Source organism: Hyperolius riggenbachi, chromosome 3, assembly GCF_040937935.1.
Source record: "Hyperolius riggenbachi isolate aHypRig1 chromosome 3, aHypRig1.pri, whole genome shotgun sequence".
Lineage (NCBI taxonomy): Eukaryota > Metazoa > Chordata > Amphibia > Anura > Hyperoliidae > Hyperolius > Hyperolius riggenbachi.
The window spans coordinates 125,381,325-125,398,433 of NC_090648.1; the positions used below are offsets into that span (position 1 = coordinate 125,381,325).

Consider the following 17,109-nt stretch of genomic DNA (forward strand, 5'->3'; position numbering starts at 1 on the left):
TCAGCTCTTTGAACAAAAGCAAAAAAAATTTTTTAGGGGTTTCAACTTGTTTCACAACAAAAGTTGTGAAAGCAAAAAACCACTGTTGAGAGTGTGTATGGGGCTTCACAGCACGCTTCCAGCAGCAAGCAATACAATAACCAACCACTGAGCTGAGCTGTCTGTACACTGTATACCGTAGCTCCTGGTTGCCTAGTAACCAAGTATCATCGACCAGCCAATCGCACTGCAGTATGACCGCTGTTCCGCCGTACTCATTTCCCATTGGTTTTCAGATAACCAATGCGCAGGCCTCGGAATCTGGAGGCGTCCAATGAGTGATCGCGTTTGATTGGCTGGCTGGGTGTCAGAGCAGAGGGAGTAGTAAGATGGCGGCAGGGACAGAGCGAAGTCTCCGGTCACGGGGCCGGCGGAAGGTGCCCTGCTGGCTCCACATGCTGCAGCTGCTCTGGGTACTGGTGAGCTGCGTGTCAGCCGACCAGACAGAGGAATACCTGAAGAGGGAGCACTCGCTCACCAAGCCCTACCAAGGTGAGTGTCCGCTGCTGGCTGTACGGAGGGCTGTGCGGAGACTTGTATAACCCATTGCAGCGTGCTGCTAGCACTACTCAGGCGAGGGGTCCTTCCCGTGGCCTCTCTATGGCGATAGTAACAGGTCAGCGCATGGAGGGCTGCTGGAAGACTTCTGCAAGAAATGAATGGATGTGGGTGAAGGGCTGGAGATGAATGGACTGAGGAACGAATGGGTGTCATGGATGGATTAGCCTGGGTGACTAGTAGATGACAGAGCAGGAGAATGGATGAAGCTATGGGGTTTCCCTGGCTGAGCTGAGATTACTAAGCTGTTAAAGTGATTACCATTTACAGGGGAAGGAAGGAGTTCAGTTGGTAAGATTATGTGCTTAGAGTCTGCACTGTGCCCTGTGCAGAGCAGCATACACGCCTCAGATAAAAATCTCAGGAAAGATAACTATCAACCTGCCAGTCACTTTTATAAATTAGATTGTAAGACTTCCAAATACAATGTTCTCTCAATCTTTCAGTTCTATCCTGGCGGATATGGTCTGCTGTTAATTGTTTTGTCAAAGGAGAACTGAAGTGAGAAGAATATGGAGGCTGCCATATTTATTTCCTTTTAAGTAGTACCAGTTGCTTTTCCCCATAATTTTTTTTTCCAGCCGGGTGGCATGAAAAAATTAAAGATGAGAGAATTCAGGGCTGGTGCTTCTCTGCTTACAGCAGGGGAGGAGGTGAGCAGATAACAGCTGGGTGGTCATCAAAAATAGCCGGGTGGAGCACCTGCATAAAAGAGCCTGGGGAGAATATGGTTGCCCAGCTGTCCTGCTGATCCTCTGCCTTTAACACTTTAAGCCATAGACCTTGAACAAGCATGCAGCAGATCAGGTGTTTCTGACGAGATAAGCTGCATGCTTGTTTCTGGTGTAATTCAGACACCACTGCAGCCAATTGTTTAAAAGGAAATGCATAAGGCAGCCTCCAGATTCTCACTTCAGTCATCCTTTAAAGAAGGTGTATGAGATTGCCAGTTAATTCTTGACCTTTGTGTGTGGTAAGGCTGTAAATGGACCATTTCTTGGAGTCTTTCACATGAACTGATCATTTGCATGTGTACAGCATTGTTAGAATACATGAAATGCGTTTGGGGTCCAACGCACAACAGTATCCCAACGCCCTTCTTGCAGTGCTTTACCGCATAACATGTGCATTAACTGAAACGATCTGCTGGGCGGATCTACTCAACCGCAGCAATGCCAATCCCCCGCTGATCCCATTGTTCGCGTTGCTCCCCTGCCGGCCATGTGACGTCACGCTTGTGCTTCCTGTTCCCCCCCCCCCCCCCCCTGCATATTAGCCCATGGACCTAACATCTGATTCGACAGTGATTTATATAAGCAGTGAAGAGCTAATGTTGGGTATCAGAGGGGGGGATGTACACGGTACGCAGCTAGACTGGGATTGGGACCTGATCCCTCAGGTGTCATTGTAGGGCTAGCACTGTACAGGCACGTCACCAATTATTGGCCATATTATTCTACCAGACTGGTCAGTGGCTGAGGCATCAGGTGGTATCAGGGGCCGCTGTTCTCACACTAGATTCTCGGCAGAGGCGGTCACGGGACTTTGGGAGGGACTCAGAAGAAAAAGACCCAACAGGTTGTTCTAACTTTATATTAAACTGCAAACAATGGAATGTGTAATTTACACTGAATGTCCTCTTTAAATTCATTTACCAATCCTATTGCTGGTAGAAGTTAATTTGGGCTTGAAGACAGGATTTTTAGCCTAACTGCACACAAGAAAGGTTATGCCTGAGCTCTCTGACAAGCTTACACTTGTGCATGCGTGCATGAAAAGTGCACTATAAATTATTTTTTTCCAATGTCGCCACTTATGGTTGGTAGTAAAAATCTGACAGGTTTTGGACTGGTCCATTTATCATGGAGGATTCTCAGCATTTCCTTTTTCCTTTACGGAAGCAATCCATGGAAATTACTTGCTCAAAGATGTTGGCAAACCTATCTCCTCAAATCGCACTTTTCTGGAAGCTGAATTAAGCAACCTGTGTCCAGGGGGTGCTTTTGAAAATAAAGGTATTACTGAGAATCCCCCATCAGGAAGTTAACTTGCCCAAAATCTGTTTGTTTGTTTGTTTGTTTTTAATTAATTTTATTTTTTATTTTTTTTAGTTTTTAATGAGTTCATTGTGCTTTGGGACAAATATACATTTTGAATGTGTGGATCCATATGTATGTTGTTACTATTTTTCGACTAATGGTCATTTAAAGAAGTATTGTAGTAAGAGTAATGGGTAAAGATGTGATAAAGGGTTATTAAAGAGACACTGAAGCGAAAAAAAAATGATATAGAGAATTGGTTGTGTACTATGAATAATTACTAGAAGATTAGCAGCAAAGAAAATATTCTCATACTTTTATTTTCAGGTATATAGTGTTTTTTATAGCATTGCATCATTCTATAATACAGTGGAGGAAATAATTATTTGACCCCTCACTGATTTTGTAAGTTTGTCCAATGACAAAGAAATGAAGTCTCAGAACAGTATCATTTCAATAGTAGGTTTATTTTAACAGTGGCAGATAGCACATCAAAAGGAAAATCGAAAAAATAACCTTAAAGAGACTCTGAAGCGAGAATAAATCTCGCTTCAGAGCTCATAAATAGCAGGGGCACGTGTGCCCCTGCTAAAACGCCGCTATCCCGCGGCTAAACGGGGGTCCCTTCACCCCCAACCCACCCCCCGCAAAAGTGTGTCGTGAAAAGGTCGCTGGCTGTCTCTTCCTGGAGGCAGGGCTAACGGCTGCAGCCCTGCCTCCAGTCGCGTCTGTCAGCGGCGCATCGCCGCCTCTCCCCCGCCCCTCTCAGTGAAGGAAGACTGAGAGGGGCGGGGGAGAGGCGGAGATACGCGCTGACAGACGCGCGTGGGGCAGGGCTGCGGCGGTTAGCCCTGCCCCAACCAGGAAGCGCTCCCCCGGTGTATCGAGGGGGATTTGGGGGTGAAGGGACCCCCGTTAAGCCGCGCTATAGCGGCGTTTTAGCAGGGGCACACATGCCCCTGCTATTTATGAGGTCTGAAGCGAGATTTATTCTCGCTTCAGACTCTCTTTAAAGAGAATCTGTATTGTTAAAATCGCACAAAAGTAAACATACCAGTGCGTTAGGGGACATCTCCTATTACCCTCTGTCACAATTTCGCCGCTCCCCGCCGCATTAAAAGTGGTTAAAAACAGTTTTAAAAAGTTTGTTTATAAACAAACAAAATGGCCACCAAAACAGGAAGTAGGTTGATGTACAGTATGTCCACACATAGAAAATACATCCATACACAATCAGGCTGTATACAGCCTTCCTTTTGAATCTCAAGAGATCATTTGTGTGTTTCTTTCCCCCTGTTCTCATGCACTGAAGTTTCAGGCTGCTCTTTTCTTCCTGCAAACAGCTTTGCCCTTGTCTGTAATTCTTCAGTATGTGAAAGCCCAGCCAGCTCAGAGGGCGATTTATCCAGCTTGTAAAAGATAAGAGAGAAGAGAGAAACTGCTCTAATCTAAATAACACACAGGCAGTGTGCAGAGAGGGGCCTGAAAGAGGGAGTTCATAGCAGAACCACAACACTTAAGAACTTGGCAGCCTTCCAGACACAGGCTGACAAGTCTGACAAGAGAGAGATAAGTTGATTTATTACAGAGACTGTGATAGTACAAAGTGCTGCAGTAAGCCAGAACACATTAGAATAGCTTTTGGAACTTGTAGGATGATAAAAAACAGGATGCAATTTTTGTTACGGAGTCTCTTTAAATAAAAGATAGCAACTGATTTGCATTTCATTAAGTGAAATAAGTTTTTGAACCCTCTAACAATAAAAGACTTAATACCCTTGTTTGCAAGCACAGAGGTCAAACGTTTCTTGTAATTGATGACTAAGTTTGCACACATTTTAGGAGGAATTTTGGTCCACGCCTCTTTGCAGATCATCTCTAAATCCCTAAGGTTTCGAGGCTGTCTCTGTGCAACTCTGAGCTTGAGCTCCCTCCATAGGTTTTCTATTGGATTAATGTCCGGAGACTGGCTAGACCACTCCATGACCTTAATGTGCTTCTTCTTGAGCCACTCCTTTGTTGCCTTTGCTGTATGTTTTGGGTCATTGTCGTGCTGGAACACCCATCCACGACCCATTTTCAGTTTCCTGGCAGAGGGAAGGAGGTTGTCGTTCAGGATTTCACGATACATGGCTCCGTCCATTTTCCCGTTAATGCGATTAAGTTGTCCTGTGCCCTTAGCAGAAAAACACTCCCAAAGCAAAATGTTTACACCCCCATGCTTGACGGTGGGGACGGTGTTTTGGGGGTCATAGGCAGAATTTTTCTTCCTCCAAACACAGCGAGTTGAGTTAATGCCAAAGAGCTCTATTTTGGTCTCATCAGACCACAGCACCTTCTCCCAGTCACTCACAGAATCATTCAGGTGTTCATTGGCAAACTTCAGACGGGCCTTCTTGAGCAGGGGGACCTTGTGAGCCCTGCAGGATTTTAATCCATTGCGGTGTAATGTGTTTCCAATGGTTTCCAATGGTTTTCTTGGAGACTGTGGTCCCTGCTAATTTGAGGTCATTCACTAACTCCTCCCGTGTAGTTCTAGGATGCTTTTTCACCTTTCTCAGAACCATTGACATCCCACGAGGTGAGATCTTGCGTGGAGCCCCAGAGCGAGGTCGATTGATGGTCATTTTGTGCTCCTTCCATTTTTGAACAATCGCACCAACAGTTGTCACCTTCTCTCCCAGCTTCTTGCTAATGGTTTTGTAGCCCATTCCAGCCTTGTGCAGGTCTACAATTTTGTCTCTGACATCCTTGGACAGCTCTTTGGTCTTTCCCATGTTGGAGAGTTTGGAGTCTGCTTGATTGATTCTGTGGACAGGTGTCTTTTATACAGGTGACTAGTTAAGACAGGTGTCCTTAATGAGGGTGACTAATTGAGTATAAGTGTCTAACCATTCTGTGGGAGCCAGAACTCCTTAACCTCCCTGGCGGTTTATTTATTTTGCCAGGGAGGCTGCAATGTGGTTTTTTTTAAATTAAAAAAAAAATATTTCATGCAGCCAACTGAAAGTTGGCTGCATGAAAGCCCACTAGAGGGCGCTCCGGAAGCGTACTTTCGATCGCCTCCGGCAATCGAAAGTAACAAGATAGGCCGCAATGAGCGGCCTATCTTGTTTCGCTTTCCTCGTCGCCATGGCGACGAGCGGAGTGACGTCATGGACGTCAGTCGACGTCCTGACGTCAGAGCCGCCCGATCCAGCCCCTAGCGCCGGCCGGAACTGTTTGTTCCGGCTGCGCTGGGCTCGGGCGGCTGGGGGGACCCTCTTTCGCCGCTGCACGCAAGGGATCGCCGCGGAGCGGCGGCGATCGGGCAGCACACGCGGCTGGCAAAGTGCCAGCTGCGTGTGCTGCTTTTTTCAGAAACAAAATCGGCCCAGCAGGGCCTGAGCGGCGACCTCCGGCGGCATACCCCGAGCTCAGCTCGGGATTACCGCCAAGGAGGTTAATGGTTGGTAGGGGTTCAAAAACTTATTTCACTCAATGAAATGCAAATCAGTTGCTATCTTTTATTTAAGGTTATTTTTTCGATTTTCCTTTTGATGTGCTATCTGCCACTGTTAAAATAAACCTACCATTGAAATGATACTGTTCTGAGACTTTTCATTTCTTTGTCATTGGACAAACTTACAAAATCAGTGAGGGGTCAAATAATTATTTCCTCCACTGTATGTGCAGATTACGCAACACTCAGCATTCAAAATGAGTCTTTCAGAGCAGTCTGTGAAGTAATGACCTCTCCTCTAGCAGAGGAAAAGTAAATAGTCCAGGAACAGTTGAGATAATAAAAGTCAGATAACAGCCCTCTCCACGACTAACTAAAGGTGCCCATACACTCGTCAGATTGGCAGCAGACAAGAAATGCATCTGATGATCTATCTGATGCCTTTTTAGAACATTTTTTACCAGGATAGAATTCCAATAGATTTCAGTTTGAAATCTATTGAAATTCGATCTGAAGGCATTTTTTTGCCATCAGATTTCTATTAAGGCCAATGCAAACTGATAAGCAATCTCATCAGATCGAGCTAAATTTTCCACCCTGCCAGTTCGATGGAAATCCATCTAAATCGATCGAAATCGGCCATCGATCGGTCGATTGGCCAACCGATTTGCAAACGATCGGGATCGATCGGTCGGCCAGAAAATCGGCTGAGTGTATGGGCCCCTTTAGTCAGAGAGCTTAGTGGCTTGTTTGCATAGAGATAAGAACTGGAGTTTCTCAACTCTTCCTGTACTGGAAACAATTACACTGATGTATCTGATCTTAATGTTTTATTTCTTAGCTGTGCTACACATACAAATCATAATATCATAATTTTTTTTTCGCTTCAGTGTCTCTTTAAAGGACTTCCGAGGCCAAAATCCGGGCCCAAAACATAAAAAAAGTTAGCTACCTTCATGGCTTTGTAAGGCACGGATAGCTACTGCGGCTGCGCAGCTCTAGGGCCAACCCTCCGATCCACGCTGCCTGTTACGTGATCGGGGGGTTGGCCCTAGAGCTGCGCAGCCGCAGTAGCGGCTATGTGGACTGCGCAGCCGTGGCCAGCTCCGGCGGCCATCTTTATAGGGGCAGAAGATGCCGACCCGGACCGTGGGGTCGCAGCCTTTCGGGGGGCTATTCACCAGAGGGGACCAGGCGGAACGGCACGGAGGGCGCGGACGGCGTCCTCCGTGCCTTACAAAGCCATGAAGGTAGCTAACTTTTTTTTATGTTTTGGGCCCGGATTTTGGCCTCGGAAGTCCTTTAAGGAACTGGCAGAGTGTATTTTTATTCTTATATTTAAGCTAAATAAAACCTAATTGTATTCTCCTTTCATGGCTGTACAGGTGTGGGCTCCTCTCCCTCTGCACTGTGGGATCTGACAGGAAGTGTGCTGGTTACTCCTCAATTTATACGCTTGACCCCGGAGCAGCAGAGCAAACAGGGGGCATTATGGAACCGTATGGTAAGAGCATGTTCTGGGATCATCAATATAAATGTCTTATAGCAATATTTTATGTCAAAGGCATGAGACTGTACTTGCTACATTTTGCCGGTGGAGTAGCAGTCAAGTGACCCTTAAAGAGAACCTACAGTCCAAGAGAGAAGTCGGCACACCGTCTATTCATCTATGGGTGCTTGACGAAGTGACATGGGCAATGTCACATCAGTAAGTCCAAGTGGCAAGGATTGTCAGCACACCAATGTCTCTGTGTCCCCACACCGCCGCTCTCGGCCAGCCCCCCCCCCCCCATGCTTTAGCCTTCCCCCGAGATTAGTGACAGTTTTTGTCGCTATTCCGGAGGGTGAACAGAGGAGAGGTATTCCCTGTTCAATATACCCCCTAGGGGCTTTCCCGCTGGGTTTCCAGAGCTGCCATTGGGCAGCTCTCTCCCTGGCTGCGCCCCCTGCAGCTCCCCCGCCTCCCTGCCCGCTGAGAGAGAGAGAGAGATATCCCTCTCCTTGCAGCGTCGTAACTCAGAGGTCACTGAAAGTGGGCCAGTGCAGCTCACAGAAGCGGCGGTTTTGGCGGCCACCTGATCCGCTCAGCCCCCCCGGATCAGGTAGCATAATTTTTTTTTTTTTGAGCCTTGGGCTTTCTTTAAGGTCGGTTTTACACTTGATGTGTGCAGTGCACCTGCCGTATCGCACCACTAAAATCGGTCTCCGTATGACCCTGCGCCACGGTGCAGCGACAGGTTCATATGCATAGCACCGCCACTAGCTAGGGATGTAATCCCTGCTGGGCAGGAAATAAGTCACTGGGATTCCTGTCAGTCCGAACATGTGCAACGCATTCCCCTCGTGCACTCTTGATACCTGGCCTATTGACTTGCATTGCTGAATAATTCATGCGGTAGGCACGGATTATGCAGTAACGCGTTGAAGACTTTCTGTCAGATCGGCTGCTTCCAGCGTATCGTACCGCAATAACTGTGCAAGGCTCCATTGACTTTCATTGCACTAGCAGAAAGCAGGTTTTCAGTGCTACTGTGAAAGGGGCCTGAATGAAAATAAACTGATGAGATAAACAATTCATCCTCCTTCAAAAAATAACTGTTTTGCCCTGTTTTATGTTACCCGTATGTTTAAAAACTCAAACTAGATTTATTGTTTGTCTATGCTCAGTTGACGGTCTTTCTGTGTGTCAGAGTGCTAAAATATGTGAACTACTGACCACTTTTTATTTATTTTTTTAATCTATTTTCGGCAGACCAAAGCTAATCTCTGCCAGGAAAGTTTTATGGCTGTAATAATTTCTTATCAGTGAGAGTTAGACTATAGACTGGGTACCAACTGGAGAGAAACAGTCAGTTGCATACCTGAATGGTTAATTATTTCAGGCAGAAGGAAAAAAAAAAACACAGCTTGGTTATTTGTATGCTTGGCACTGTATGTAGACATGTCTGTCCCATTATGTCACATGTAAAGGTACACTACAGATCGTAGGCTTGCAAGCACGTGTCAGTCTTGCCTTCAGAGCACTGGTCCATAGACCTTTTAGAAGAGTACATGCAGAAACAGGTCTTTCTCTTAGGCCTCTTTCACAGTGCGACGTTAAAGTCGCACAATAAAACATTTAACGCAGAATAACTCACTGCAATAAAAAATTCAATGCCCTGTTCACAGTGCACACGTTGCGTTGGTGTCTAACGCTGCACGTTAAGTGAAAGTACTGCATGCAGTGCGTTATACACGTTATTAGCTGCGTTAGACTGTTTGCACATGCTCAGTAATGACTTGGAAGCATACTTTTCATTGCCTGTACGCTCTACTGTATGCGACGATAACAGGGCACTAAGTTGTGTTGCGACTTTTTCTGTATTCCAGCAGACTGGCTACGGGAAAATGGTGTCTGAAACCCAGCACTGGAGTCTGTTTGTGTCTCCAGTGCTGGGCTCCGGTGGCCATTTTTCTGTAGCCCTGCTCAGCTAGTCAGTGCAGGAGATATACAGCTGGACCGACTGAAGATCGGGGATCAGCGCGGGATGCCGAGAGAGGAGTCTTCTGCTCGGTGAGTACTTTATTTTTCTTTTCAGGTGCCACTACGAACTCCAGGTATATTAGGGGGCACTATCTGGGGGAAGGGGGCCATTAAAGGGAAACACTGCCTCATTTTATGGTGGAAAGGTTGCCAAGCAATTATGTTTGTTTTTTGTGTGTGTGTGTGTGTCTGCTGCCATTTGCTGTTTGTGAGGGGGGGGGGGGGGCATTGGCTAATTACCTTTAGGGTCACTTTGCCTAACTGGGGTGTTACATTATTTACCACCACCCGCTTCCTGTCATGGCCACACCCATTTTTGCTTCACGCACCATACAGCTATTCTGGTCCGGCTCCTCGTCAAACTTGAGAGCCACATGTGGTCCTTGAGTTAAAAAGTTTGCCCAACCCTGGTTTAGATCTAGAGACCCCTTTGGCTAGTCCATCACCTTTATCCTCCTCTTCTTTAACAAGGCAGTGGCCATATTGGAGGTGCATTTGGGGTCGTTTTCATGTTGGAATACTACTGTGACCTAGTTTCTGAAGGTTAGGGATCATGCTCTGCTTCAGTATGTCACAGTATATGTTGGTATTCATGGTTCCCTCAATGAACTGTAGCTCCCCCAGTCCTGGCAGCATTATTGCATAATTCATGGCACTCCCACTTCTGCTCAACTGTAGGAAAAATACTATTCTTTGTACTCCTCACCTGGTTGCTACCACATATGCTTGACAACATCTGAACCAAATAAGTTTATCTTGGTCTTATCAGGCCACATGACATTGTTTTAGTAACCCAGGTCCTTAGCCTGCTTTTCTTCAGCAAACTGTGGCTTTCTTTTGCATCCTCTTTAACCTCCTTAGCGGTATGGACGCATTGTTACGTCCATTACCCCCAGAGGTCGCCGCTCAGGCCCCGCTGGGCCGATTTTTAATAAAAAAAATTTTTTATACACGCAGCAAGCACTTTGCTTGCTGCGTGTCTCACCCGATCTCCGCCGCGATGCAGGGCCGCCCCAGGCGAGACCCCGTGCGCTACCTGGCCAATCAGTGCCAGGCAGCGCTGAGGGGTGGATCGTGTCTCCCTGTGACGTCACGACGTCGATGACTTCACGACGTGCTTCGCCATGGCGACGGGGGAAGCCCTAAAGGAAATCCCGGTCAAGAACGGGATTTCCTTATGGCTTACAGCGCCGGCGGCGATCGGAGGGGTGGGAGGGGGGCATCATGTAGCTAGCGCTAGGCTAGCTACATGATTGAAAAGAAAAATAAAATAAAAAAAATAGCGCTGCCCCCTGGCGATCTTTAATAGAACGCCAGGGAGGTTAAAAAAAAAAATCTTCCTTCTTGGATAACAGCTATGCTGACCAATTTGATGCATTGTGTGGCTTATGGTCTGATCACTGACAGGCTGACCTCCCACCCCTTCAACCTCTGCAGCAATGCTGCCAGCACTCATACTTCTGTTTGCAAAAGACAACCTCTGGCTATGAGACTAAGCATGTGTAGGCCTGTTCTGAGTGGAACCTTTCCCGTTAAACCACAGTATTATTTTGGCCACCTCACTGCAGCTCAGTTTTGGTGTATTGGCAATCTTCTTATAGCCTAGGCCATCTTTAAGTAAAGCAAAAATAATTTTAATGATCTTCAGAGTACTCTGCCATGAGACTGAATATGCCATGAGAGCAATAACACCAAACTTGACATACCTGCTTCCCATTCACACCTGAGTCTTGCTAACACTAAGGAGTAACTCGACCTCGGGAGAAGGAAAATGTCTGTCTGCGCAGAATTTTGACATGCTTCACTTAGGGGTGTACTCGCCTTTGTTTCCCGTGGTTTAGACATTAATGGCTTTGTGTCATTTTGATGGGAGAGCACATCTACATTGTTATACCATCTGCACATTTACTATTTTACATTGTATTAGTCATACCTTCAGGCAGGGGCCACACTTGTTGGCTTTTGTGCACATTTTCTGCACAGAAAAACTGATTTCAACTGAGAACTTATGTTAATTAATGGGCTAGGTCACGCTTGAAAACAAATTTCGCACAAAGAAAAAAACTGACATTTTGCACAATCTGTCAGTTTTCTGTATAAATTACATTAGCTGCCGTAAGGCTGGCATCACTTTTCTTCAGTCACACTTGTTTTGTCTTCTGAAAAGTGTAGAAAACTGAAAGACAAGTGTGACCCCTGCCTCGGTGGTCCATGAAAAGAAATCATAAAATACAGTAGAATCCATTTATAGTATACTTCAAGGGATGGGGAAAAGTAGTTTACTATATCAGAATTGGTCATACTATGGCCTCGATTCATAAACGTTCTGTCGGTAAGGTAAACTCGAGCGGGGAAACACCGCTGTCGGTATTTCCGCCTTCAGGGTGGTAATTCATAAAAATGTTGCTAGATGTGACAGGCGTGCGGAGATATTCCGCTGTAGGCAGGCGTTAGGCTGTCCTACGCATGCGGAAACAGGAGAAGCAGGCGGAATCCCTCTGTGCGGTGTTCTCTCTGCAGCTGCTTGGGAGGTCTGTCCCATTCACTGCACTGTATTCCGCACGCTTCTCGCCACATCAGAGGTAGCGGTAATACCCGTCCGCATACCGCTACCTCTAATCTTTATGAATTGACTACTTGTTAGTTTTGCTATGATAATCAAGGCGGTGATTTATCACTCTGCTCGCGAATGTCGGCTTTTCATGCGGAAAAAGCCTTTATGAATACAGATTTTGCTGTGTGGTCGGTAAAGTGAGCCGTTTTCAGCATTTCCGAATGCGGGAATGCTTTATGAATCGAGGCCATTGTGTATTTATACAGACGCATGTGCTGGGACCTGAGGACTGAGTTTACTATATCCAGAGGTTTACTATAACGAGATTTTACTGTATTTACAAAAAATGTGAGACGTACTCACTGTTGTGAGATACTGAATATTTGCATACAAAATTTGAATAATGGTGCATCAACACAGAATTATTTTCATCTCATTGACCATCCTTACTGACTGTCTGGCAAGATGGGGATAGGTTGCGGATTGGACAGGCAGGCAGGCCACCAAGCCTGAGAGGCTGTGAAAACAGAGATAGGACTTGCAGGCAGGAAAACTGGATCAAGCCCGGGTAGCTGGGAACAGTGACATCCAGGCTGGAGCTGGGAACAGGGTGACATCCAGGCTGGAGCTGTGTGAGCATTGTGTAGCTAGGTTTGAAATGACCCTCGATTTTTGCACCAGTGATGTAGCCACGCCTCTGCCAGGCCAACTGGTGAAGCTCCGTGCCACACCTGTGCTCCCAAGGAACATGCTAAAGGAGAGGTAGAAAGGTGTCTTGGGAAAACGACAAAGGCTGGCACCAAACATGGATGACGATGGATCAGAGTACTGACCTGCTGAGTAGCACAATGAGCGGCACAGGTTATGACTCAGGCTAAAGTCTCAGTCTATACACATTTAGACAAAAGTTTACTTCACCAAGGAGGTATTTTGCCACGGTGCCATCCAGCCTGGTTATTCCTGCACTTCTCTTCCAGAGGAAGATGAAACAAAACCGCAAGATTATTCAGATCCTTTATCTGGATAAGCAGGCATGTCCAAAGTCTGGCCTGGGGCAAAATTTGGCCCACCAAGCCTCCAATGCTCCTTACAATTAATTCCATGAAGCCCGCATGTATGAGCCACCTTGTTGATGCTCTGCCTCCCTCTTTTTTCACCTACAGGTTATCGGCCCCCACTGTATCAGTAGCAGCCACCGATTAGCAGCTGCCACTGTGCTAACTGCACACAGCATGTGGGTTATTTCCCATGGAAATGTTTTGACAAAAATGTCATCTAATAGCAATCAATAAAAATTGTGTTTTTAATTTCGCTAGTTCGCTAGCGCTCTCAAGAACGGCGATATGGCCCTTGGCCTAAAAAGTTTGGATACACCTGGGATAAATTAATACAACAATACTAATTAGTTCTTGTGTTGGAACTGTCTGAATAATGCAAGTCAAAATTGTACATGAATGTTTGTTTGTTGTTTTTTCCAGCCGTGTTATCTGAGAGATTGGGAGTTACAAGTTCAGTTCAAAATCCATGGCCAGGGTAAGAAGAATCTGAACGGTGATGGCTTTGCCATCTGGTACACTAAGGATCGGATGCAGCTAGGTGAGTATGTTCTCATTTCTCCTTTGATTCCAGTGCACTGTCATTTAGAAGCACGCTGACCTCTGTGTCATGTTACAGGTTCTGTGTTTGGAAGTAAAGCCAACTTTACAGGTCTAGGTGTGTTTATAGACACATACCCAAACGAGGAGAAGCAACATGAAGTAAGTGGCCCATGAACCTCTAATTACTGTTATCTTTTATATCCGGTACTTTATTGTGTAGCTTCCTTATGAGAAGACAACTTGATTTACATTGTGAGACGCTGTTGCTCTGACCTTCTGAAGATGTTCTTCCATTAACATCAGTAGAAAAGTTTAAGGGCCCATTTCCACTATCGCGAATTCGCATGCGTTTTTCGCATAGCAATACAAGTGAATGGGACTGTTTCCACTTGTCAGGATTCCTATGCGTTTTTCTGTGCAGAAAAAATTCACATGGCAGAGCCATCAGATTTTGCATATCGCATACCACTATGCGAATCGCATACAATGTATTTAATAGGAAATTCGCATGAGGTTTGGCTATGCGAATTTTCATGCGAATTCGCATAGAAACAATGGAAAAGCACACCAGCACTGCCATGGTTAAATTCGCATACATCGTCATCCATGCAAATTTTCATGCAAATTCGCATGAAAATTCGCATAGACCCGCATGCGAATTTTTACCGTGGCGATTCGCACCGCACAAGTGGAAATTCAGCCTAAGTCATGAAAGCTATATAAATCAATGACACACTCAGTTGCATATTTTTCATTTTAAACAATACCAGTTGCCCGGCTGCTTCTCATACTTTTAGCCAAATACCTTGAACAATCATGCATATCAGATGTTTCTTACAAAAAATCAACCAAACAGAGGACTGCTAGGCAATTGGTATTGTTTAAAAGGAAACCAAGATGGCTGCCTCCTTATGCCTCTCACTTCAGGTTCCCTTTAAGCTGCAAACACATCGACACGCTAGATGTTCAGTGCCTGAAACAACTGTTGTGGTCATTTCAGGAGAAAATCTGGTGCGAGTACAGAGCCTCCCTTTCAGCAATTCTAATATTGTCCAAATACGGTACAATAAAAACATTGGAATTTCCAGTTTATTCGACCAAAACAATTGAATCGAATGAAAGTCGAAAATAATCTTTTCAATCAAGATAAAAAACTGATTGGATATGTTGAAAAAAACCTTTGGATTTGATCTAACAGAATATTCGAACTAAATTATCTAATCGAAAAAATTGTACTATGTATGGACACCATAAGAGTTAAATCTTGCTCTAACTGTTGTCGTTCCCATTGTGAGCTGCTGTGGGACATTTCCTGTTACTCTCTCCATAGAACAGAACAGGCTCCTTGCTCATCTGTATGGTAATTCTCAGAAGATATGCAAATTCTTCCGAGATGATGAAAATGTATGCAGCTTGAAAATGGACCAATCAGTTTAACCTCCCTGGTGGTATGGACGAGTTGAGTTCGTCCAGCAAAAACTTGCAAAAAGCGTTAATGACGAGCTAAGCTCGTCCATGCCGACAGGGAGATTTCCTGTTTCTCTGCCCCGCCGGCTGCATTTTTTTTCTCATCAGAGGGATTCCCCAGGATGGCTGGATGCCTGTCTGCACGCTGTGGGTAGCGATCTGTGCTACCCACAGCATACTGAACTAGCATCCAGCCACCCTGGGAATCCCTGGGCAGCCAGCGGGGCAGGGAATGTGCAGGGTTCCCCCTTGTATGCGGAGGCTATGTGGGCGGGGGGATCCCCCTCTGTGCTGGTGGGGGGGCTCCCCTTCAATGGTGGCTATGTGGGTCGGGGGGGGGGATCCCCCTTCAATGGTGGCTATTTGGGTGGCCTATTCCCCCCCCCCCCCACCCCCTGTCCCAGCCCATTGAGTAATTAGGTGTACTCACCCGAGGGCTTTCTCCAGCGACGGCTGCGGCGTACATCCTCCTCCATCTCTGAAGTCTCGTTCTCCGCACAGTTACATTACGAGACTTGGTGACGTCACCAAGTCTCGTAATGTAACTGTACGGAGAACGAGACTTCAGAGATGGAGGGAGTGTGCTGCAGCCGTCGCTGGAGAAAGCCCTCGGGTGAGTATACCTAATTACTCAATGGGCTGAGATGGGGGGGGAAATCGGGAGGGAGGGGGGAGAAGGGGGATATGCCACCCAAATGGCCACCATTGAAGGGGGATCCCCCCGCATAGAGGGGGATCTCCTCCCCCGCCAACATAGCCACCATTGAAGGGGATCTCCCACCCGCACATAGGGGGATCTCCCCTGCCCGCACAGAGGGGGATCCCCCCCCCCCCCCCCCCCCCCCAACATAGCCACCATTGAAGGGGATCCCACCCGCCCACATAGCCTCCGCATACAAGGGGGAACCCCGCACATTCCCTGCCCCGCTGGCTGCCCAGGGATTCCCTGGGGTGGCTGGATGCTTGTTCTGCATGCTGTGGGTAGCACAGATCACTACCCACAGCGTGCTAGGATGGGGGGGGGGGGGGGGGAGGGGAGACACCTAGCAACCTTCAAATCTTGCTAAACACCTGGCTCACTATACATCTGGCTCACTATATACCTGGCTGCACATCTGGCTCACTATACATCTGGGTCTTATACTCACCATTGGCATGCTGATCCCTCGTCGCGTACCTCTGATAGCTTCCCCAGTGCCTTCTTCCATGTCCCTTGGCAGATTTTGCTGCTCCCTCGACGATCACATGTCCCCCGTTGATCGACGTTGATGACACCAAGGTCATCGGCGTTGATGACAACAGCGTCAGCAACATCTTGCAGAAAACACTTTTTTTAAATTAAATTCAATACAATAACCTGTATTGAATTCAATTTAAAAAAAAAATTAATTGCAAAAAAAAGAAATGCTTGAAAATTATTGGAATTTTTATTGAAACACTGTTTGCACAGAAATCCTGGGGAAATAGAACGCCAGGGTGGTTAAACCCAGGTTTAAATTAATTAGTCCATTTAAAAAAACTCCATACATTTGCATGAAAAATGTGCATAATTTTTGAAGAATTCGCATCTACCTTGATTAACCCTAAACTTTGTAACAGAGTGAACACCGCTACATCCCACTGCTCCTCTGACAGTGCACGACTTGGTCAGCAAGTCCAAAAGTAAGGAAAATAGAAGAAAGGTCCGCACTTGTTCAAAGGAACGACCTTTGTTGAATAGACTTATCCATAAACAGCCAAGGCAACATTGGATAGCTTACATGTTTCGGACTATCTGTTTTTAATCATAGCTAACAACACTTTGGCTAAGCGGCCATATAAATAGGAATCTCAACGTGTCACCACAGCCCACTGCTCCGCCCAAAAAGGGAGGAGTGAAAACACATAAA

The 17,109-nt window shown here is 46.3% G+C and overlaps 1 protein-coding gene across 4 annotated transcripts in view; it reads left to right on the top strand.

Moving 5' to 3' along the window:
• Window positions 1-347: 347 nt before the first annotated feature.
• The window catches only part of LMAN2L (lectin, mannose binding 2 like), a 36,062-nt gene continuing 19,300 nt past the window's right edge, over window positions 348-17,109 (top strand). For all 4 annotated transcript variants that reach the window (XR_011030230.1, XM_068274887.1, XM_068274888.1 and 1 more), the window contains exons 1-4: window positions 348-531; window positions 7,464-7,582; window positions 13,634-13,751; window positions 13,830-13,912. Coding sequence is in view for 3 of the 4 variants with exons in the window: in XM_068274887.1 (XP_068130988.1) it covers window positions 369-531; window positions 7,464-7,582; window positions 13,634-13,751; window positions 13,830-13,912 (483 nt within the window). In the remaining variant the exon portion in view is untranslated. The remainder of the gene's footprint in view (window positions 532-7,463; window positions 7,583-13,633; window positions 13,752-13,829; window positions 13,913-17,109) is intronic.